Raw genomic sequence first — 24076 nt, forward strand, 5'->3', positions numbered from 1 at the left:
CTTTGAAAATAATCAAAGCTAGTTGAAACTAAATTTCCAATTTAAATATTTGACTAAAGCAAAAATGGATAAATCTGGGGGTACTGAGGAGCAGTGATATGGAAATATATCTACTGTAGGAGTGACACTGGACAGCTAGTTAGACATGAATTTTTTGCTACTATACTGTGCTGCAAAATGCAGTAGGCTGCATGTGCAAAAGCATAAAGGAGTGGAGCAGGAATGTGTTTTTCTTGAAGGCTTTGATGCAAAATTGCATTTAGTTTGGAACCTCATTATCAAGAAGATGTTGGTAAATTTTGAGGGACTTCGGAAATTAAAAACAAAAAGTGAATGGGGTTAAGTTTAAAAGAGTTAAATGTACATTGTTTGGCTAAGTGTACACAGAAGAAAAGAGGTAAATGCAGGTAATTATATACGATGGTACAGTGCAAGCGGATATAACTTGGAGCAATAGAGTGAAATTTAGAAAGGGAAAACTTAGGGCCAGTATCAGGCAAGACTTCCTGACTACAAAACATACTCAATGGAATATCTCTTCCAAGAGAAGTGATGGAATCCCCTTGTTTGGGAAAACTAGATTGTTCAGAACTCTAGAAATGTAACATGAAGAACAATTCTTCGTTGGCAGGAATATGTATTAGATAACCTAATAAATCTCTCTCTTGTCTAATACTCTATGATATGATAAAATATTGTAAATTACCATGTCCTGTGTGCTAAATTTTAATACATTACTTTTATTGTTTCAATCCCTTTTCATTGTACCGATGACAATGTTTCTTCTTTGCTTAATTTCAGTTTTGATCAGCTCAAAATGGCAGTCATGAATCTGAAGAAGCAGGCAAACAAGAAAAATGAGGGGAGTCTAGCATATGTGAAAGGAGGTCTCAGCACTTTTTTTGAAGCACAAGATGCCCTGTCAGGTAAATTGATTAATGATCATCAGCAATATAAAAGAAAAATCAAATATTCATATAAAAACCTATTTTAATTTACTCATTTCAAAGTAAAAAATATGAAGAAGGAAAATAGATTATAACTAACCTAAAATTCCAAATGATCAAGGTTGCAAGATAGGACTGGCCAGCTAGATGTTCTAATCAGTGAAAGATGGGCACCAAAAAACCTGCTAGGTAACAAAGATATTCCATGGAGATTGCATAATCCATAGTATGAAATAATCTAATGAAATCCAGAAGAGCAAGAAAACATACTAAACCAGAGCTGACAGACAGAAGATAAATTTCAGACTTTAGGAAAATAGTCTTGGTGCTGTGATGTCTCATCCTGAATTTAGATTGAAAGAGTTACCAGTGTACAGTAAGTTCTGACTTGAGAAATCAGGCCAAGAATTTCAAAAAGAACTCTACTCTCTCAAATTTGGGGTGACCAATTTCATATAGAGGTGTTATTTTCGTTGAGCCCATCCATCCACCGAAAAGTAAGGGCCCTTTAAGGTGTTGCAAGATGAGCATGCAGAACTGAGCACTCCCAAACCACTGTTCATTAGAAAATCTTGGCCTAAGGCTATTTTATTAAGAGATGAGAAATTTTGATGAGACAAAATCTTTTGGTGGCAGGTTTGAGTGATGTAACTAAGTAGAGAAAACTAGAGTAGAATCATAGAATATCAGGGTTGGACGGGACCTCAGGAGGTCATCTAGTCCAACCCCCTGCTCAAAGCAGGACCAGTCCCCAGACAGATTTCTCTAAATGGCCCCCCTCAAGGATTGAACACACAACCCTGGGTTTAGCAGGCCAATGCTCAAACCACTGAGATTTCCCTCCTCCCAAATATGGTGACTACTATCATTTTAAAGGATCCTAGTACTGCTGGTCAGGTTCTAGTTACTTTTGCCGTGGTTCTAATGACCATGGTTAAAGCTTTCAATAGCTTTTAGAGGTGGGGAGGGGTCTCGTTCTCTTTAGGAAGTGCATCACAAAACCGTGACACTATGCTTGTGGAACATTTATAGTCTGTTACTGTGTTTATAGATCTAGTAACTGCCATAGATGTTTAATAGTTGCAGACAAAAGTGGAATAGGAAAGAATATGCGGAAATGTCATTTCTAGAGGGCTTGTTACTTCCAACATCTGTAACAGACATTTTCTTACGTGAAAAATGCTGATAGATAATGATTTTTTTTTCCTTCAGTAATCCGAAATCACCTGGGCAAATCTGAAATCCTAATTTGTAAATAATCCTAAATCTATGAGTTAATGTGAAAATTTAACTTTAAATTCCTATGAATACCCTCAAATTCTTTTTGCTGTAGAGATAATAGAATATCAATATATACTCCACTACAGTTCATGACACACTTTTCCAACAACAACCAAAAAAAAGTAGCCCTGATGGATATGTGGTAACTGTGCATGTGACCTCTTGGAAGATTATTTTGGGAATTCTCTTTTCTCTGATTTATGAAGGCTGAGTGATTTGCAGAATAGTCAATGCATTATCATAAAGTGTGTGTCTTTTCAGTAAGACCAAAAAACTCATCTGCAGTTGTTTCTCTTGTCCCTTCCTTGTGTATTTATGCTCCGTAAAACCAGCCTGATAAGAGATTGAGGCCAGAGAGCCAGCCAAACTACAAGTTAATTTTAAAAATATTAACCTAACAAAAGGAAAATTGCAAAGCACCATTTATTTCATTTTAAAAAGTGTCTGCTTGAATACAAAAGTACACCTCTACCCCGATATAACGCTGTCCTTGGGAGCCAAAAAATCTTACCGCGTTGTAGGTGAAACCGCGTTATATTGAATTTGTTTTGATCCACCGGAGTGCGCAGCCCCACCCCCCCGGAGTGCTGCTTTACCCTGTTATATCCGAATTCGTGTTATATCCGGTCGCGTTATGTCGGGGTAGAGGTGTAGTTGCTAGCATAATACCTTTCTGCATTTTTCAGCTGGTTTTCTGCAGCTTTCCAGTAGCCTCATTCAGAGTGTTTTAGCTGAACTAATTCTGTGCTTTCATTTCTGTTCATTTTAGGGGCATATCCCCCCATCTAATAAAAAGTCTTAGTGCACCTGTTTTTGTATTATAAGCACTATGAATTGAAAATAGAGGAGTACTGTAGATCTTGGTGTCACTTTTTGTGCCTATGATCAGTGACATGATTTGAGTCTTCCTCCCAGAGACCCCTAATGAGCATTCAAAAGGAAACAGACGTGTAGTGTAAACAGTGAATAAAAAAAAAATCATTGAGAGAAGAATGTCCCTGATGCTGATACTGTTGAAAATTAGCATCTTTAAGGCTTTGAAACTCCTCCTTTCATTCAGACCTGTAGCATTAGAATTGGAGGGAGTTTTGCATTTGATTTCTAAAACTAATTCTTGGGGAGGACACAATTAGAGCTATGGGAATAACTAGTTTTTGATTTGCTGGCATTTTCGAACAATCGAAAATAAATTTCACTTAGGGCAGAAAAAAACATTTCCTTTTGACAAAATAATTTCATTTTGATTTTGACTGTATGTAAATGTTTGATTTTTTTTAAAAAATGAAATTTTGAAACAAAGTTGTTCAGAAGCAAAAAACCCAAAACATTTTGTTTAAAAAATGTCAAAACTATTTTTTAAAATGTTTTTAGTCCCCACCACATCCCCAGTCTAAACAATATGGTAAAACTGACTCAAGTCTGCAGACTGTTTGTGACACCAAATCTGCATTTTTCACTAAAAGATTTGGCAGAAAAATTCCATCCGGCATTAGTTATAGTCTGTTCCCTTTCCCCAGTGTTCAGTTACCCTCCCTCCCCATGTTTCCCGTCCCCATTGGCTCCTCATCCTGTCTGTCACTGTTCTGCTGCTGTTCCTTGACCCAGTCTCTTTATGCAGCCACTCCCAGTTCTTCCCCCTGCATTCTGGTTTCTCATCAGATCTGTTTTGCCTCCATCTTTCTCCTTCCTCCAGTCTGGGTCCCAGTTTCATTGTCCAGTCAGTACCAGTCTACCCCCATCCTAATACCTAGTCTTACTCTCCCACCCCAATCAGCTTCCAGTTCCAGTCTCCCCTCTCCTTATCACACTCCTTGTCCCACTCTACTGCTGGCAGGTTTGTCTCTTGTCTCCCTGCATTCAAACCAGGCAACTCCCTGTACACCACCTTGGCATCAGTAGGGGAGAGCATTCAGAGTTCAGAAGAGAGAGTCTCCCGGCTTTCAGTTCCATTTCCTGACCAGAATCCAAAACAGCTTGCAGCATCGCAGAGTTGCAATTGCAGGGATAATCCTGCTCAGCCCCCTGCTGGCCTGAGCAGGAGCATGCCAAGAATGGAAATTTTAGCTATTAAATTCTATCATGTATTTATGAGCATGTGCAAATTGCAGAATTTTCAAAGGCATATAACTTGGCCCAATTATGGGTGGATTTAACAGGGATGGCAAAAGGCACATCTGTGACAGGCTACCCTTTGACCAAATTTCAAGTTCCTGTATCAAAGCATGGGGGCACTTGAGTTTCTCGAAGAGAAGGTTACCAGAATTTTTTAACATGGGCAAAACAATTTTTTTTTCTAGCCTCATTCTCAGAAATGGCTGAAACTTTTGGCTGAAAGTTTCCAAAAACATTCAGCCTGAGTCAGAGACCTGGCATGGAACATTTCAACCCAATCTATTCATCAGCGTTGTTTATATTCAGTTACAGAGCCCCATTGCACTTAAATGTAGGAATTTATTATTATTTGTTGATGTTGTAGGTTATACAGTATTAATTTGCATAGGGAGTTATACTGCTGGTGATGTCTTCCCATGCAAGTACAGTGGAATTTCCATGTAATATTTTTCCTCCTTTAAATTCTAGACACACCTTTTTGTTTTTAAACTGTGCTACATCAGAAACAGCTGATAGTTTAAAGCTGAATCTGGCTTCAACATAATCCTTAATAAAGAATATAAGCTTGATTCTGCAAACTGCTTCACTAAAAAGCTGTTAAACAGTACAGCTGTCAAAGTATCACATGAACTAGAGAGAGAAAATACATATTAGATCACATCTAGTCCATCTCTCCTGCCAATACAGTCTAAATGTCCTGTGTTTATTGAATATCCTCCACTTCCTGACAGGAAATCCATTACATTGTGGAATAGCCTCCCCACAGAAGACATTCCGTGATAGCCTATGTTTTCCCTATCAGTTTTATCCCAGTACCCCTATATTATCCCCAAACAATTTTCTTCCAGACTTTGTTTACTCCTCTCAATTAGTTGTGAACTATTACTATGTCCACCTTTTTTCTGTTTAACAAAGCAACCTACTTCTCGTTCTTTTTAATCTTTCCTCATAAATTGGTCTTTCCTAATCAATAGTCATTTTTGCTTCGTTTTCTTGAACTCTCTAATTTGTTGTGAAATCTATAGTATTAAGAAATCACCACATTTCATAGTAAAAATTTATTGAGAAATAGAATGCTATGTCACCTGACCCCAGGTGTTTTGTATTTTCTTTTAACTATAAAGTGGAAGAACAAATATGTTTGTACATTTTTAAGCTTACATTTTAAACAATTTTTTTAAGATAAAGGGCCGGATCTTGCCTACAGTTACTCACAGATTTGTGTGTGGCTGCTCCTGTTAGTAAGGGCTTGAAAGATTGCACCCCGATTTATTAAGTAGACTTGCCAAACTGATGACATTTTTACATCAATTTTAACGTATCTTTACAAAAAAAAAGTGAAAAACATAAAAAAGAGTTGGACCAAAAGATGCTCATTACATGGTGCAATTTGGAAAGTGTTTACTAAGAAAATAAGAGGTCAAGTAGGCCGGACATATTGTTATTTGGTTTAATTTCCTCAGATTCCCATGTCTCTTTGTCCGTTAGCTTCGCTGACAGTTTGACAGTAACTTTGCTATAGAGGAGATGTTCAACAGGAAGTTTGCTTTGTCAGTGAAAGAAGGCTGTAAACTGAGCTGAGGGGAACTAGGCTCACCTCGACTTGACCCATTTGTCGGGATCAGTTATGTAGCTGGTTTATTTCCCATAATATTTACGGTAACCTAGAAAGTAGCATTCCAAACAGAGCTACTGTTCCTTTCATCATAGAGAAATATACATTTGCATTTACTAAATTACCTGAATTTTCAAGTGTGTGACAGTCACATTACTAGTTATCTTTCTTCCTGCCTTTTGGATATGTTGAAAAATTCTAAAATAAGTTATAGTTTGTGATTATGACAGTGAGTAGGACAGCTTTGTACAGCTCATCTAGTGCAATTCTGCTGAAAAACTGGTTTAATTAGCTCTCGGAAGAACCCACTAGAGTAGAGGGATCCTTGGGTGGCATAATTTCCCCTTCTCCCATGGCTAAATCAGGGTGTGGCTAAGGGAAAGTGGGTGTGGCTGGGGCATCTCTGTGCCCTGGTGAACCCTGTTGTCCATAATGGATACTTGGTTGCTGAACAAGTTAGAGCAGCATTTAGGCTACTTTAACTTGCACCTAGTGACAGGCCCAGAGCAGAATGATTCCAATCTCAGGTGAGTGCAAAGGCATGTTTGCAGACCACATCATGCCTTCCTTTGCTCTCCCCAACCTTGATTTGGAATGGACACAGCCACAACCCACCATTTGGCCCAGTGTCAGGAAACTTATGGTGTGGTATTACTACTGCTTAATCCTGTTTCTCCAAAACAAAAGAAACCACTACATAGTCATTCAGTTCTGACTCAGTCTGGGGTCTTGGGAAACTGACAACTGATGTTTGCCTGCCATTTAAACTTCCTTCCTGTTGGACAGTCTGAAGCTATCCAAGTACGTTGTGCGTATTTTCATAGCACGCTAGTAATGCAACAGATGTGTTTGACATGGCACATTCATTCTAAAGTCCTGCATTTTTAATAGTTTTTATTCATAAATCCAATTTTGGGATGGAATTACACAATTAAGAGCTTAAAAACATATACTGGCTGGGAAGGTGGAAGGGGAAATTTTCTGCCTATTTGTCCATGGGTACCCAAACTTTCAAATTTGGTTGTCTTACTGTGGTTTCATTCAGAAGTAAATTAAAAATTGTTGCTGCTGTGATTGTCTAATGTCAGTAGCATTCTTTGCATTCTGCTTGTTTTGCTTTGGTCTACTGTCCTGGGTTACTCATTATTATTCTCTTGTTTTTTAGTGTGTCAGGCACTAGGTCTTATATATTAAGTTTTAACTTCACTTTAATATAAATTCACACTGGTTGGGCAGAAGCCCATTAGAGTGAGAGTCAGAAGTGAGACTGTATAATAATGCATTTTAAATCCAAATACATATCCTAGTACTTCAAATAATATTATGGACAATGTCCACCTGACTTGAAATGTAGATCTGTTCATACAGAACAGCACTAGTCTAGTCCCTTCTGTTGAGTGCTCTTTGGGATTATGTAAATGAATATTTTGTTCTTGGTCCTACACTAAGGTAGTAGAGAATAGCCTGGCAAGGGTGTAAACGGTCTTTTATTGTTGTTGTTATTTATTTCTTATTATGGTAGCACTTAAAGGTCAACCAAGCTTGGGGCCACATTGGGCTGGGCAGTGTACAAACAGAGTAAGAGGACACTTGGGTCGTTCACTAGTATCTACGTCAAGTACTGGAGTACTTTCTTGTAAGGGGAGATAGGTGGGCTTGATTTTATTAAATTAATTGCAGATTATCCATGCTCTATTACTGCTGTGCTACAGGACAACAAAAATAATATTTCTACCAAGAGCAGTATATCCTGAAAGGAAGGTGGTCTGATAGTTAAAAGCCTTTAATTAAACATGCACATGCATTGTAATTTGTTGTGGATTTGATGGTAATCAGGTGTCATTTCAGATAAAACCAACATCTTGTACACTTTCCTCCTCTTCTTTGTGCAATACCTAATAAAATAGCAGGTTGTCAATATATACATTTACATTTCCACAATGGGCCAATTCTTTTTGACCGTTAGGTCATCATGGTGAGTCAAAGGTTAAAATCATGTGAGTGGTGGTTGCTACAGCCTAGTGAATCTGGCATACATATATTCAAAAGCAGTTTCAAGATGATAGGTCTGATTGACTGACTGATTTACTTAATGCAGCTTTGCCTTTAAAACCCAAGAAATGTTTATTTTGTCAAATGTACCATCCTAGAGTTAAGCTTCCTGACATATGGGACAGACTTGTTTTTCGTTGCTGCAAGTCCAGCATAGCACTTTCTAGCTTTTGCAAAGTATCAAACAAGAGATTTCGCCTTTAAAAATAAGAGAGACTTCAGTTGGAATGGTGGTTGAGTCCATGCTGAAATACATGTGCCCAAAACTGTGCATGTCTTGAGTGCCTTAAGAATAACCCATATTTGATCTGCGTCAGTCTCTGACTTAATGTCTTCTAAACCGGTGACAGCCTTCAGAGCTCTGGCCTGGTGATCAACCCTGAACACTTGGTCGATTCTTCCAAAATACCTGGTAATTACCTTAAACTCACCAGAGACAGTTTGAAGTTACTGTCATCTTTTATGACTTAAAGTTTATTTTGAATCCCATTTTCAAATTTTATTTTTCAATTGTTTAAGCTATAGATAATCTTTTATTAGACTAGAATATAAGGCTGAAGGTTGTGGTTGGTGCTGTGCACAAAAAGAAACACATCTTATCTAACTGTAACCTACATTTCATTTGAAAGCCCATAGTCTCCACTACATAGTTTAAATTCATGTTATTTCAATTTTGATTCAAACTCTTCTTGTCCTTATCTCCACAGCTTGTAAAGCTGCTTTTATGCCTTATGTGATATCATGAGACGTCCAAGATCACTGGGTCACTAAAGAGAGTATAACTTTTCCTATCCTGTGAAACCCGACATAACCAGAATTGCTCAGCTGTGGATTTTTCGCTGGCTCATTCAGCGGAGTAATAAACCTAGTTTTTAATAACATTTCTGAGACACTTTCCTAAGAGACTTTGCGGCTGCTTATATAGTTTCTTCCTACATGGATGCATTGTTACCAAGTTTTGAAATTTTATTGTAAGTCTCACAGTAGTTTGTGTTTTTTCTTAAAACCCCAGCCCCTGGAGTCAGGTGATTATTTGAGACTCTGCTTTCATTAATAAACATTTTTTTCTTGCCTTTGTGGTTGTGGGGAAAAGCATGAAACAGTTCAAAAAGCAAAAGATATTTAAACACAATCCAACATTTATTATTTCAAAATCTCATGCTTTTTAGGCCCAACATGTTTTTCAGTAGTTAGTTTGGCGATGTTAATGCAATATGATTCAAGATTAAGGCCATGTTTTTCCTTCAAGTTGCAAAATATTTCAAATATTTCACTATTTCTGAAAATGAAATAATATTTAGTGACACTGTAAGTGACAGTAAACCACGTTGCTAATTTTATTGATCTTTTAGCATTTTATGGAGCAATCTAGTAATAGCTTCTTGAGGACAAAGTGACACACTTCTGTACATTTCAAATGATCAGTAGAACAGTCATGTATATATCTGGGATCCATTCTGAAGACTTTTCACCTCTCATATGGGGCATGCCCTTATCAAGAGCTTTTCAGGTTTTCTCCAAATTACACAAATCATTTAATCTTTCTGACATGAAATCCATGGACATTTGGGTTTCCATTTATTCTGGAAAGTGTATTTACATTTTAGTTTTTCCTATTCCTTAGTATATTTTGATGCCAGAGGCTTAATGGATACTATGCCCAGGGCCTTCAGAACTATGTTCTGCTGAATCAGTCTGTCTTACTTAGTTGTTTGTTTTTTGGTTTGATGTGTTCCAGACACTTAAAAAAAAAATTATCTAAGTTTCTGTGCAAAAGCTCTCAGTTTTGGTCTACTTCTGCTCCCGTTGGAAACCAATGGTAAAACTTCTGTTGACTTCAGTGGGAGCAGAGTGAGAGCAATGCTAAGCTGCTTTTGAAAATTTCACCCATAGTTTTTGAACAAATTGGTATTAAAAATGGTGTTCACATTAATGATTGACTTGCAAATTTAGATTGCCTGGTTCTGCAAAGCTGTAACAAAGTTTTAAACCATCTCTTTCCTAGTATTAAATTGTTTTTAACACAAACAGCAACTAATCAAATTGCAGTTTAGATTACTAGAAAGCCTATTGCAGTGTAGTTGCCAGATTAAACTATCACTTGTTTTTCTGACAAAGATAACTGCCTTTGAACTCTTCAGCTGTGGTTGAACTGCCTAGATTCAGTCTCTCCTTGCCCCAATAACTGCAGACTTTTTATCAGAGCACTAAGAGTGTTCCAGCTGATACTCAGATATGGTAAGCCGTGGTCCTAACCAAGCATATGGTTTGTGTGGCTGAGTCTAGAGACATACAATTTCCAGATGTTTTGAAGGCATAGAAAAAAGACATATGGGGAGGGCGGTTGAAAAACAGAAATTTTGGAAAAAATTGAAATATCTGCAGTAGCTACTTGCTTATCAAAATGAAACTTTACTTCTTTAAGTGTGAGAAATGTATTATGTATCATTTAATTAGCACATAGAGATTACTGCTAGTTACATTTCTGAAGTAAATAAGTAGAAATTCTTTGCATTTGAATAATGACAAATATATGTAGTAATAGAGATGGAGCTGCACACTGAGATATTTGTGTATTTTTTGCCTATTGACATCTCTCTAAAATATGGGGAGGGAGGCCGGGGGGAGAAGAGAGGAATTAAAATATTGATAATAGAAAGCATGAACATTGTTGACTTGTACACAAAAAGGAGAATTATCCGTAGGACTCAGAAATAATATGTAAATTGAGATCTGATGTTATAAAGCAGATACAAAAGAAACTCATGTTTCTAGAGAAAAAGTGCTAAAAATGAACATATTTATATTAGGGTTGTCAAGTGATTAAAAAATTTAATTGTGATTAATCGCACTGTTAATAATAGGATACCATTTATTTAAATATTTTTGGAATGTTTTTTACGTTTTCAAATATATTGATTTCATTTACAACACAATACAAAGTGTACAGTGTTCACTTTATTTTTTATTAATATTTGCACTGTAAAAAAACAAAAGAAATAGTATTTTTCAATTCACCTCATACAAGTACTGTAGTGCAATCACTTTATCGTGAAAGTTGAACTTACAAATGTAGAATTATGTACAAAAATACCCTGCATTCAAAAATAAACTTTAGAGCTTACAAGTCCACTCAGTCCTACTTCTTGTTCAGCCAATCGCTCAGATAAACAAGTTTTTTACATTTGCAGAAGATAATGCTGCCTGCTTATTGTTTACAGTGTCACCTGAAAATGAGAACAGGCATTTACATGGCACTGTTGTAGTCAGTGCCACAAGGTATTTACATGGCAGATGTGCTGAAGATTCAGACATCACTTGATGCATCAGCCACCATTCCAGAGGTGCATACATGCTGATGGTGAGTTCTGCTTGGAAACAGTCCAGAGCAGTGTGGACCAACACATGTTCACTTCCATCATCTGACCCAGATGCCACCAGCAGAAGGTTGATTTTCTTTTTTGGTGGGTCGGGCTCTGTACTTTCCGCATCAGTCTTGCCTTTTAAAGATTTCTGAAAGCATGCTCCATACCTCGTCCTGATTAGATTTTGGCAGGCACTTCAGATTCTTAAATCTTGGTTCGAGTGCTGTAACTATCTTAAAAATTTCACATTGGTATCTATTTTGCCTTTGTCAAATCTGCAGTGAAAGTGTTCTTAAAACGAACAACATGTGCTGGGTCACCATCTGAGACTGCTATAACATGAAATATATGGCAGAATTCAGGTAAAACAGCAGGGCACATACAATTCTCCCTCAAGTTGTTCAGTCACAAATTTAATTAACGCGTGTGTCATCAGCATGGAAGTATGCCCTCTGGAACAGTGGCCGAAGCATGAAGAGGCATATGAATCTTCAGTGTATCTGGCACGTAAATATCTTGTGACGCCAGCTACAACAGTGCCATGTGAATGCCTGGTCTCAATTTCAAGTGACATTATAATTGAGAAGTGGACAGCATTATCTCCCGTAAATGTAAACAAATTTGTTTCTCTTAGGGGTTGTCTGAAAAAGAAGTAGGACTGAGTGGACTTCTAGGCTCTAAAGCGGGGTAGGCAACCTATGGCACGGGTGCCGAAGGCGGCACGTGAGCTGATTTTCAGTGGCACTTGCACTGCCCGGGTCCTGGCCACCCGTCTGGGGGCTCTGCATTTTAATTTAATTTTAAATGAAGCTTCTTAAACATTTAAAAAATCTTATTTACTTTACATACAGCAATAGTTTAGTTATATATTATAGACTTATAGAAAGAGACCTAAAAACGTTAAAATTATTACTGGCATGCGAAACCTTAAATCAGAGTGAATAAAGGAAGACTCAGCACAGCACTTCTGAAAGGTTGCCAACCCTTGCTCTAAAGTTTTACATTGGTTTGTTTTTGAGTGTAGTTATGTAACAAAAAAACCTACATTTGTAACTTGCATTTTCATGATAAAGAGATTGCACTCCAGTACTTGTATGAGGTGAATTGAAAAATACTATTTATTTTATCATTTTTACAGAGCAAATATTTGTAATAAAAATAATATAAAGTGAGCCCTGTGCACTTTGTATTCTGTGTTGTGATTGAAATTGATATATTTAAAAATGTAGAAAAAATGCACACATTTTAATAAATTTCAATTGATGTTCTATTGCTTAACAGTGTGATTAATTGCAATTAATTTTTTTGAGTTAATCGCATGAGTTAACTGCGATTAATTGACAGCTCTAATTAATATATATTCATTATAGTGTGGTTAACATAGTACAACATTAAGGATCTGCAGTAAATATCGGTATATATCCAGATTTTATAGTGAATATCAGACTCTTTAATAGTGTATTATCATTATATATAATGTGTCATATTTGTAGGCAAATCTAGCTATCTCATAAATAAACAAGTATAACTTAAACAGTTTAATTATCAATTTACTCTTGGGAATGCTACCATAGCTCAAGTTTTTTCTTGTGACTTTTCTAATCAGAATCTCTCTTTCAAAAATTAACAGCTTCTGATTCTGAACTTCCACTATGATCCTCATCTATTTCATTAAACTGAGGATATGCATGGCATGAAACAAACTTTCACATGTTATCGTGTTTCTTGAGTTTGTGTGTGTATTTCCAAACATTGACCTGTATCTTTCTCATGCTTCAGAAGATGGAGGGCTCTGAAGCAGATGAGAAGCAAAAGGAGTCAATGGTTGTGCTGTACAGAGGCCTTGCCACTGTGTTGTAGAAGCAGTGTGCTTGGCGGATTTCCAGATTGTACTCTGGGGTCAAATACCTGAAGAGGTTCTGTATTCTGCAACATTTGAAAATGCTTCACACAACACATAGTCAACCTGTGGAACTCCTTGCCTGGAGAGGTTGTGAAGGCTAGGACTATAAGAGGGTTTAAAAGAGAACTAGATAAATTCATGGAGGTTAAGTCCATTAATGGCTATTAGCCAGGATGGCTAAGGAATGGTGTCCCTAGCCTCTGTTTGTCAGAGGATGGAGATGGATGGCAGGAGAGAGATCACTTGATCATTACCTGTTAGGTTCACAACCTCTGGGGCACCTGGCATTGGCCACTGTCGGCAGACAGGATACTGGGCTAGATGGACTTTTGGTCTGACCCAGTATGGCCATTCTTACGTTCTTATGCTTATCCAAAATCTAGTCCTAAATGTGTAGTTTTTTTAGTAATCCAGTCAAGTGATGTAACAATGCTATCATCACTAACATAACTACCTTTGAACCTTGGATCTAAGTGTTTTGCAGTAGCATATATTGATTTACAGCAGAATTCTTCCCATCTACATATAAAGTCCTTCACTTTTACGTCTTCCTGACTTGTATGTGGAGATGATCTTAGATTTTTAATACAGTTGACTTTATCTTTGTCATAACTTGAGGAATGTCTGACAAAAGTGCTTTGTCTGATTCAGATACAGTGATTGAAGAAGCAGTTAATTTCAGAATCTTCAAAGTGTTCTGCAGGTGAACCCAGAAGGTGTCCTCATGAAGTACAGTGTGTTGTACACTTTTAAGATCTTCATTCATCACTCTTTCTTGAACAGCTTCTTTGTTTTAATACATTTTCAAATGACATCCCCACAATTCCCATCTTGTTTTGTTAGAAACGTGTAGTGTTACCATTTTATTTTTACAATACTTTTTTCTTTTTGCTTCTTCTTAAAGAATATGAGTAGTTGTCACATTTTATAATTTCTTTTGCTTTTTTTAATAGATCTCTTCCATGTGCATAACTGCATGAAATCATTAATAAGCAGGTTTAGGCAATGAAAAGCATATCCTTTTACAGTTATATGGGGATATTTGTCCATTATGTTGTCCCATTCTGCCTTCATATTACTGGCATTGTCAGTCAGTGGAGCAAATACTTTCCCATTTCCACTCTTCTCTAGTACTTCACATATTTCTCTCCTAATATACTTTGCAGTTTGTCTGTTTTCTCCTAAAGTGGTGTTATTACAAAGTTTGATTCCTTCCCCTTCCATCCCTACATTTGTCTACCCATATGTAAGTATTGCCAGACAAAGTGCTTCACTGATTTATTTTTTTTCTTGCACAGGTTGAATTGCATGTTCATATTCTGATTGTAGAAGAGGCTTGCTCAAAAATGTTTGCTTGGTAACTGGTATGATGGTCTTAATAATTTAAATGCTGCCTGCCAATTAACTGTTTTCAGTGACTGACACTGGAATACCAGAAGCATATATCAGTCTTGCTTTATCAGTCTTTTTTGTTAATATTCAGGTGTCATCTTGTCTATAAATGAAGTAATTGTTGGGAGGTAATATCTTTTATTGGACCAACTTGTGTTGGTGAGAGAGACAAGCTTTCAAGCCACACAAAGGTCATCTTCAGGTCTGAGAAAGGAACTCCCAGTCTCACAGCAAAATGCAAGGTGGAACAGATTTTTTACCATAAATAGTTAGCACATATTGTAAGAAACCACTCAAAATAGAATGGTCTGTTAACACCCCACCCACACTGTCTCTCTAATATCCTGGGACTGACATAGCTACAACTACACTGCATACAATCATTGTTGGGAGTCTTTTGGATATCGTTGGTTCAGATGCCTGTGTTTTCCTGATGACTGAAGAGTTGACACCTGAGTGTACAACACTTCCAGATGAAGATTTCACAGAAGCAGAAGGACTTCTGGATCAAGAATGTTTGTTGCAAATGCAACCAATATCCATGTTGTCTATCTCACACTCTTCTTCTTGACCTTCATTTCCACTTTTAATGTCTGCAGGATATTTCATGCATGCTAGGGTGTGTATGGTCATTCTGGTGGCATATGTAAAGGCATATTTCATTTGGCAGTATTTGCAAAACACAGGTCCTTTTTTTGCCTGAATTACTTCCAGCTTGGAAATGCTTCTACGTGTTAGAAGACAGTCACATCATCTTTGCTGAGGAAAAAGGAAAAAACAAGAGCTTCTCTGTGCTTGGTGGTGTTGGTTCCTCTGGTGGATGTCAGGGTCAGGACTCTGAGACAGGATCCATTCTAGCACCTCAAGATTCTCTTCCAGTGGCTTGCAGGCACAGGCCTCTGCCCCACTGGCTCTACAGAAGCAGACAGTAATCTGTTCGTTTGTTCCCCAGCAAGACACAGGGTGTCAACCTTCTAATCTGCTGAGGAGATAGGATGAGTGAGCTGCTCCCTGGGGCCTGTCAGGAGGACAGCAACTTCAGGATAGCAGCTACTTCTCTCTTCCTGCTCATGTTGTCGCCACACTTAACTTCACTCCTGCTTGCTAGTAAAAATAGTAGCACCTTGTACTGACTGGGGGGCTGTAATAATATGCCCCAGAGGAATACATAGATATATACAGTATATAGACCTACAGTTTACAGGAATTGTAATTGCCTAATACTGTAAGTTTTGAAATAAAGTAACTTCATTTGACATACTTATTAGAAAGCATTTGGAAGGACTGAAATTAATCAGTAATGATATTTCATATATTACTTTAATAATTCTTCATTCAGAGACACATTTTTTCACATGAAAATTTATTTTCCATTTCCCCCAAAGTTCCAATTTTTCCATATCAGGCATTGGGGGAACCAGGGGAAACCAGGAAAAAAGATATTTTTTTCCTGAAAGATTTTGGATTTTTTCTGGAGCCTCTTATTAGTGAGGCCTAATCCCTTTTATTGGCATCTACTTTGACTGCCCTTGTTTGCATGGTGTCACTTTAGCCCATTCTTGAGTTTCTTTGTTGTTGTTGTGTGGCAGGCAAGAAGTCCAGTTTATCCAGATAGCACTTCTTCTTTTCCTAGGCTTTTGAGCATCCAGCCTCTGTGTATGAAGAAAATGTTTCACTGTTTTTGAGTTACTTTATAATGAAAACATGATTTAAATCACCATTTTAATAAATCCTTCAGAAGCTTTTTGCATTGAATCTTGAACCTAAAATTTAGTACGTGCATCGTTCTCCATGAGGAATAGACATATAGCTAAATCTGAAAATACTGTTGGATGGTTTCTGTGTATGGAAAGTGAAGGTATGTATTGTGCATGTGTAATATGTTGTATTCTCTACCAGTTTGAGTGTGCATAAAGAAGTTATTTTTATGTACACCGTGTTCAATGAGTTTAAGGTAATTTAGCTGGACTCATTGTGCGAAACTAGTTCAAACAAAAATACTAATTGGTATGTAGGTAAACAGTCACCATTATCTCACTTACTCCAGACAACACTTTCCCTCTACTCTAGAATCTCTTAACACCCTGACAAAACACTTATACCTTATAGATTTCCTCTCTCCTCTTACCTCCACAGCTTTTAAAATGCAATTGTGTGACGGCTTTTACAGAGCCACGAGTCCACCAATTTTGAAGTCTGGGTACTCTGTAGCAAGGGGTCTCAAACACTTTCATAATGTGGACTGTATCTTCATCTAGTCATTGTTTTATGGCCACTCACCTTCCTGTTTGTGGTTTCAAAGATCACCTGCTTTCCCATTCATGATCACATAGCCTACTAGTGGCAACTACAGGAATTGAGTTACATGGAAAAGTAACACCAGGAAAATGTATATATATTTTTAACTGTCCCTAATTTTAAAAAGTTAAAAAAAAAAAGAGGCTAATTGTACTATCTCCATTTCCTTTTCATTTAATCTCATCTGTCATTTCTGCTTCTCTTACTGGAAATGAGACCACGGCAGACCAGCAGCTTTCTATAAATCTCCTGCTACTGCTTTGTAGACAACCCATGGGTCATGGGGTAGAGCCCTACCAAATTCACAGCCATGAAAAACATCTCACAGGCTGTGAAATCTGGTCTTTGGTCTTTTGTGTGCTTTTACACTATGGTACACTATACAGATTTCATGGGGGAGACCAGTGTTTCTCAAATTGGGGGTCTTGACCCAAAAGGGAGTTGCAGGGGATCGCATGGTTATTTTAGGAGGGTTGCGGTGTTGCTACCCTTAGTTCAGCGCTGCCTTCAGAGCTGGGCGGCTGTAGGGCGGTGGCTGTTGGCCAAGGGCCCAGCTCTGAAGGCAGCAGCGCAGAAGTAAGGGTGATGATACCACACCATGCCATCCTTACTTCTGCGCTGCTGCCTTCAGAGCTGGGCTTCCGGCCAGCAACCACTGCACTCTGGCTGCCCAGCTCTGAAGGCAGCACTGCCACCACCAGCAGTGCAGAAGTAAGGGTAGCAGTACCACAAACCCCGCTACAATAACCATGTGACTGCCCCACAATTCCTCATTGGATCAGGATCCCTACAATTACAACACTGTGAAATTTCAGATTTAACTAGTTGAAATCATGAAATTTATTATTTTTTAAAATTCTATGGCCATGAAATTGACCAAAATGGACTGTGAGTTTGGTAGGACCCTATTCATGGGCCTCAGACTGGGAACCGCTGCACTTTAGGATGTAGTTACTAAGTGTAATCAAAATAAGTTGATTGATTTTTTTGGTATACTGTTCAATACACTGCAAACAAGCAATTTTAAACTTGGAATATAATTTTATCTATAGTACATTCCAAACTCATAGTGCTTGATTCTCATCTCTTACCAGTGTAAAGTCAGGAATAACTCCACTGAAGACAATAAAGGGCTTGTCTACACTGCCCCGCAGATCAGACTATGAGGGTGTGAATGGCAGTGCACACTGAAATGTTGTGCTTTAATGCCCCCATGTGGATACAATGAGTGTGAACTAAAAGGTTTCTAGGTTACATTAATGTAGTCCTCTTCAAACAGGACTGCATTACTGTGAACTAGGAACCTTGTAATTTGCGCCTGCAGCATCCACATGGGGGCATGATGGCACAGCATTTTGGTGTGCATGGCTATTCACACCATTGTAGTCCAAACTGCAGGGCAGAGTAGACATAGCCAAAGGTACACCAGTTTAAAGCTGACAAAGGAATGAGCAGGATCAAGTCTGCAATGTTCCAAAGCACTTAAAGAGTTAGAACCTGGTAGGGCAGTGCCTCTAAAGGAAAATGTATCAGGAGTTAGACACTGGTCAGTAGTTCACACCAATTCTTGGACAGTAGAACTCTCTTTATTGGTGACACCATAATTGTCCAGTCTCATTTTGAAAAGTGGTTTAAGCATTTGGACTGATACAATTTTTAGTAATTGTATCCCAAATATGCTAAAAGTTTAAATTTCTACCATTTTTAGGTTGTCTCTTGAGTGTTCAGATAGGTAAAAGGTCACACACTTCATTGCTTCTGTATGCCAAGCTCACCACTGCCCACACTACAGGTTCTTTGCATCCTTTCATTCTTCCTCACAAGCTTCCTGTATGTCACCTGTCTACCCACTCTCTATTTCAGGAACTATTTGCAACTCCCCAAAGCCCCCAATACCAGGATCTTCCATTCTCCCTCCCCCATGCCAAGGGTTGTGGGTATGCCCTATTCCAGTGGTTCTCAAACTATTGTATTGGTGACCCCCTTTCACATAGCAAGCCTCTGATTGTGACCCCCCTTATAAATTAAAAACATTTGTTTATATATTTAACACCATTATAAATGCTGAAGGCAAAGCAGGGTTTGGGGTGGAGGCTGACAGCTCACGACTTCCCATGTAATAACCTCACAACCCCCTGAGGGGTCCCGACCCCAGTTTGAGAACCCCTGCCCTATTATCTATCTCTTCTCTTCCCCCTCTCCCCAACCTTTTCTCTTTTTTTTTTTTTTTCTTTCTGTATGAGAGATAAGTCATTTAGTGTGTCAACACTTTAAACGATTAGGAAGATGGGCTGAGCTGAGTTGGGTTATTGTTATGCTGGAAGGAGTTAATGGCTGCCATCATAAGTTCTTTCATCTTAAGATGGTTACAGAGGTAGTTGAAGCTTTGGCTCTGCTAACTAGTTGCCAGGCACTGTCACCCATTTCTCCCAACTGTTTCTCTAATTTCACAAAAATTAATAGCACTGTGCCCACTGATACTAGATATTTTGAAATCATTGGCAATATCACACAGCAGCGTTTCACAGCTTGTTACGCAGTTGAGGAACCCAAACAATCTTCTCTGCCCTGTAGTAACACAATTAGGGGAAAAACAGGTTTTTTAAAAATCGGTTTCGTATAGTCTGGGACCAAAAACACCAAAATGTCTTAATTTTAATCAAATGGTTAATGCATGGTGTCACTGCGGGGCAGAGTTACAGTTGTGTGGGTGCTCCAACTGTGCATTTGCATGTCTTAACATGACGTTTGACTTTAACTCTGGATTTATAATTGACTTTGGGATAATTCAGCATCTTTGTAATCTTTTATATCCTTAAATTACTGGTACATAGCTCTCAATCTTAACACCCTTTTATTGTTGTTTTTTGTCTGGGAATATAGAGGATAATTCTCTCAAGAACTAGTAGTCAAAATGGTCAGGGATGCAACTCTATGCTTGGGGCGACTCTAAAGCTCTGACTGCGAGAAGCTTGGAGGGGAAGATGATTGGATCACTCCAATAGCACTGTTCTATACACTACAGCTGAAGCTCTGGTACTAGCCACTGTCGGAGACAGGGTGCTAGGCTTGGTCTGACCCAAAATAGCATTTTTGATGTTTTTAGGTACTATTTTAATTAGGGCTGTTGATTAATCTCAGTTAACTCTTGCAATTAATTAAAAAAATTAATCATGATTAATCACAGTTTTAATCACACTGTTAAACAAGACTGTTGAAATTGAAATTTATCAAATATTTTGGATATTTTTCTACGTTTTCAAATATATTGATTTGAATTACAACAGAGAATACAAAGTGTACAGTGCTCACTTCATATTATTTTTATTACAAATATTTGCACTGTAAAATAATAAAATAAATAGTATTTTTAATTCACCTCATACAAGTACTGTAGTGCAGTCTCTTTGTCACAAATGTGCATCTTACAAATGTAAATTTGTTTTTGTTACGTAACTGCACTCAAAAACAAAACAATGTAAATCTTTAGAGCCTACAGGTCCACTCAGTCCTACTTCATGTTCAGCCAATCGCTAAGACAAACCAATTTGTTTACATTTATGGGAGATAATGCTGTACACTTCTTATTTACAATGTCACTTGAAAGTGAGAACAGGCATTTGCATGGTACTTTTGTAGCTGGCATTGCAAGGTATTTACATGCCAGATATGCTAAACGTTCTTATGCCCCTTTATGCTATGGCCACCATTCTGGAGAACATGCTTCCATGCTGATGAAACTTGTTAAAAAAAAATGTGTTAATTAAATTTGTGACTGAACTCCTTGGTGGAGAGTTGTATGTCTCCTGCTCTGTATTTAACCTGCATCATGCCATATATTTCATGTTATAGCAGTTTCGGCTAATGACTCAGTATGTTGTTCATTTTAAGAACATTTTCACTGCAGTTTTCACAAAACGCAAAGAAGGTACCAATGTGAGATTTCTAAAGATAGCTAGAGCACTCAACCCAAGATTTAATAATCTGAAGTACCTTTTAAAATCTGAGAGGGACGAGATGTGGAGCATGCTAGCAGAAGTCTTAAAAGACTCTAAAGCAAGAAGTACAGAACCCGAACCACTAAAAAAGAAAAGCAGCCATCAGCTGGTGGCATCTGACTCAGATAATGAACATGAACGTGCATCAGTCTGTTCTTCTTTGGATCATTATTGAGCAGAATCCATCATCAGCATGGACGCATGTCCTCTGGAATTGTGGTTGAAGTATAAAGAGACACAGAAATCTTTAGTGCATCTGGCATGTTAATACACCTCTACCCCACTATAACGCTGTCATGGGGACACAAAAATCCCTACCACATTATAGCTGAAACCCTGTTATATCTGGGTAGGGGCGGCAGGGCTCCGGTGGTGATTTAAAGAGCTCTGGGCTCCAGCTGCTGTGGGGAGCCCCAGGCCTTTTAAATCGCTGGTGGAGCCCCACTGCCACAGCCCCGAGGTAGGAGTGGCAGGGCTCCAGCGGTGATTTAAAGGGCTCGGAGCTCCCCGTAGCAGCCGGAGCTGCGGACACTTTAAAGCACCGCCGGAGCCCTGGTGCTACCTCGCTATACGCAAACCCGTGTTATATCGGGTTGCGTTATAGCGGGGTAGAGGTGTATCTTGCAACACCATGCCAAACGTCTGTTCTCACTTTCAGGTGACATTGTAAACAAGAAGTGGGCAGCATTGTCTCCTGCACATGTAAACAAACTTGTTTGAGCAACTGGCTGAACAAGAAATAGGACTGAGTGGACTTGTAGGCTCTGAAGTTTTATATATTTTTTTTAATGCAGTTATTTTTTGTACATAATTCTACATTTGTAAATTCAACTTTTGTGGTAAAGAGCTTGCACTACAGTATTTGTATTAAGTGAATTGAAAAATACTATTTCTTTTATTTTTACAGTGCAAATATTCATAATTAAAAATAAAGATAAATGAGCACTGTACACTTTGTATTTTGTGTTGAAATTAAAATCAATATATTTAAAAATGTGGCAAACCTCCAAAAGGATTTAAATAAATTGTATTCTGTTATTTTTTAACAGTGCAATTAATCGCGATTAAAAAAAATAATCTCTTGACAGCCCTAATTATAATTAAGGCTACATTTATGACACAGAGGTCATGGAAGTCATGGAATCCAAATTCCAGAGACCTCCATGACATTTTTTGCTTCAGCTTCGGGGCTGAAGGACTCTGGAGCTGACAGCCAGTGAGGCCCTGGCAGGGTTCCAGTGACAGGCGACAGCAGCAACAAGTGACAGGGGGCCCTCTGCAAAGTTCCCCTCCTGAGGGGGCCATCCTCAGGGTTCCAGTGCCAGGCAAAAGCCTTGCACAGGGAGAGGGGAATGCTTTGGGTGAGCAGCTGGGGTGTCCCATTTTCTCTTCGGGAAATATGGTCACCCCACAGCTCCCAGCCACCACAGTGATGGGAGAAACCATGGAGAAATGCAGCAAAAGTCACAGACAGGTCACGGCTTCCGTGAATTTTTGTTTATTACCTGTGACCTGTCTGTGACTTTTACTAAAAATAATTATGACAAAATCTTAGCCTTAATTATAATATAACTGTGGCTTCTCTCTATTGTCATGTTCTGGGGTGCAGTCCAGCCCACTGAATGGTTGTGTCTCCACAGCCTGTAAACCCGGGTGCCTTAAATGCTCTGCTGCTGTGCCAACAGCTAGAGTTACCAGATGTCCTGATTTTAAAAGAACAGTCCTGATATTCAGTACTTTGTCTTATATAGACACCTATTACTAGTCATCCAACCTCACAGCCCTGACAGTAACAGCCAGGAGTCAAGCAGGCACTGAGTATCTGTGTGTTAAGCAGCTCTGGTCAGCTACTCTGATTCTAGCAGCCCACTTGTTACATCCTAGCCTTGCTCTGGTATATGCCAGGTGTGGTTACACCTGGCAAGATGACCCCCAGTCCTGAATTTTCCCAAACTGTTCGCTCTGCAATGTCTAACCTCTTTCATGGATCATTCAGAGGAAAAATAAGGTTTGTTTGCTCCTCTGAAGAGACAGAATGCACATCTTACCACTTTAGTTGAAGCACAGCACTGGGTTGATTTAGATTAAAAGTAAAACAAGTTTATGAACAAAAGGAGATGGGATTTTAAATGAGTTCAGGTATAAAGGATAGAGTTAGAATTGGTTATAAGCAATTAAAAGTGCTTTCTAGAAACTTAAAAAAACTACAGTCTTGGTTCAAGGTAAGATTCTTACCACACTTCCTTCCAGCAAGATGGCTAACCCCACTTCCCCGCCCTCCCCCCATCAGAATCTAGCACAAAATACTAGGTTCCTTTGTCGTCTTAGGTGAAAGATAACTTGCGGTTCTTTGTTCCTCTCTTTTATAGTCCAGTGAACCTTTGAAATTGATTCTTCTGAAGGTTACCCCTGCCACGTCCCCCACTCCCTAATAAAGTTTGTTCAAGCTCTGAGGAAGGAGACATGGAGTCTGGGGTGAAAGAAGTTCCATGCCGGTTTTTTCCCCTGCTGGTGTTTGCTAAAATGCAAATTGATCTGTTCCTGCCTTCTCCAGTGCAAATGAATGTCCACTTGACATGTGATTGCTAATCACCTGTGGTGACACCTGACTAGAACTGTTAGCCTGTCTTTTGTCTGAGAGAAACCTGTTTACCCTCGCCCCAGCCTTGTCTGGTAAACACATTTTAGTTCCACATTTCTTCATATTTTTATGGTCCCTTAGGAACTTACCGTATATACATCACACAAGAATGTTAGTAATCAGTGTGGTGTTAGTTTTCACAAAACACACACGAGATACAGATTATAACATTAATGAATTGGGGTACTCTGAACTGGTCAGGCGAGCTGAAACTCATTACCAGATATCAGTGAGCCTCTTGCATTGGGATGCTGTTAGGGTCACACCTACAAACTACTTTCCAGTGTCATGGTAACATATTGCATTTATGTGTTATTTATATTTTCAAAATACTATACAAAATTAATACTATTTTATAACATTATCCTTGGAGGGGAAAACTGAGACCAGGAGATAAGTGATTTGTGCAACATCACACAGTGGCAAAATAACAATTAGAATTCCGAAGTGTCTGGCTCTTCGCCCTGTGGCC

The 24076-nt window shown here is 38.5% G+C and overlaps 1 protein-coding gene across 7 annotated transcripts in view; it reads left to right on the forward strand.

The window, feature by feature from the left end:
* EXOC2 (exocyst complex component 2) overlaps positions 1-24076 on the forward strand; it is a 194434-nt gene that overhangs the window by 50318 nt on the left and 120040 nt on the right. For all 7 annotated transcript variants that reach the window (XM_030552298.1, XM_030552297.1, XM_030552295.1 and 4 more), the window contains one exon: positions 802-926. In XM_030552298.1, the coding sequence (XP_030408158.1) occupies positions 802-926 (125 nt within the window). The remainder of the gene's footprint in view (positions 1-801; positions 927-24076) is intronic.

This window comes from Gopherus evgoodei, chromosome 2, assembly GCF_007399415.2.
Source record: "Gopherus evgoodei ecotype Sinaloan lineage chromosome 2, rGopEvg1_v1.p, whole genome shotgun sequence".
Lineage (NCBI taxonomy): Eukaryota > Metazoa > Chordata > Testudines > Testudinidae > Gopherus > Gopherus evgoodei.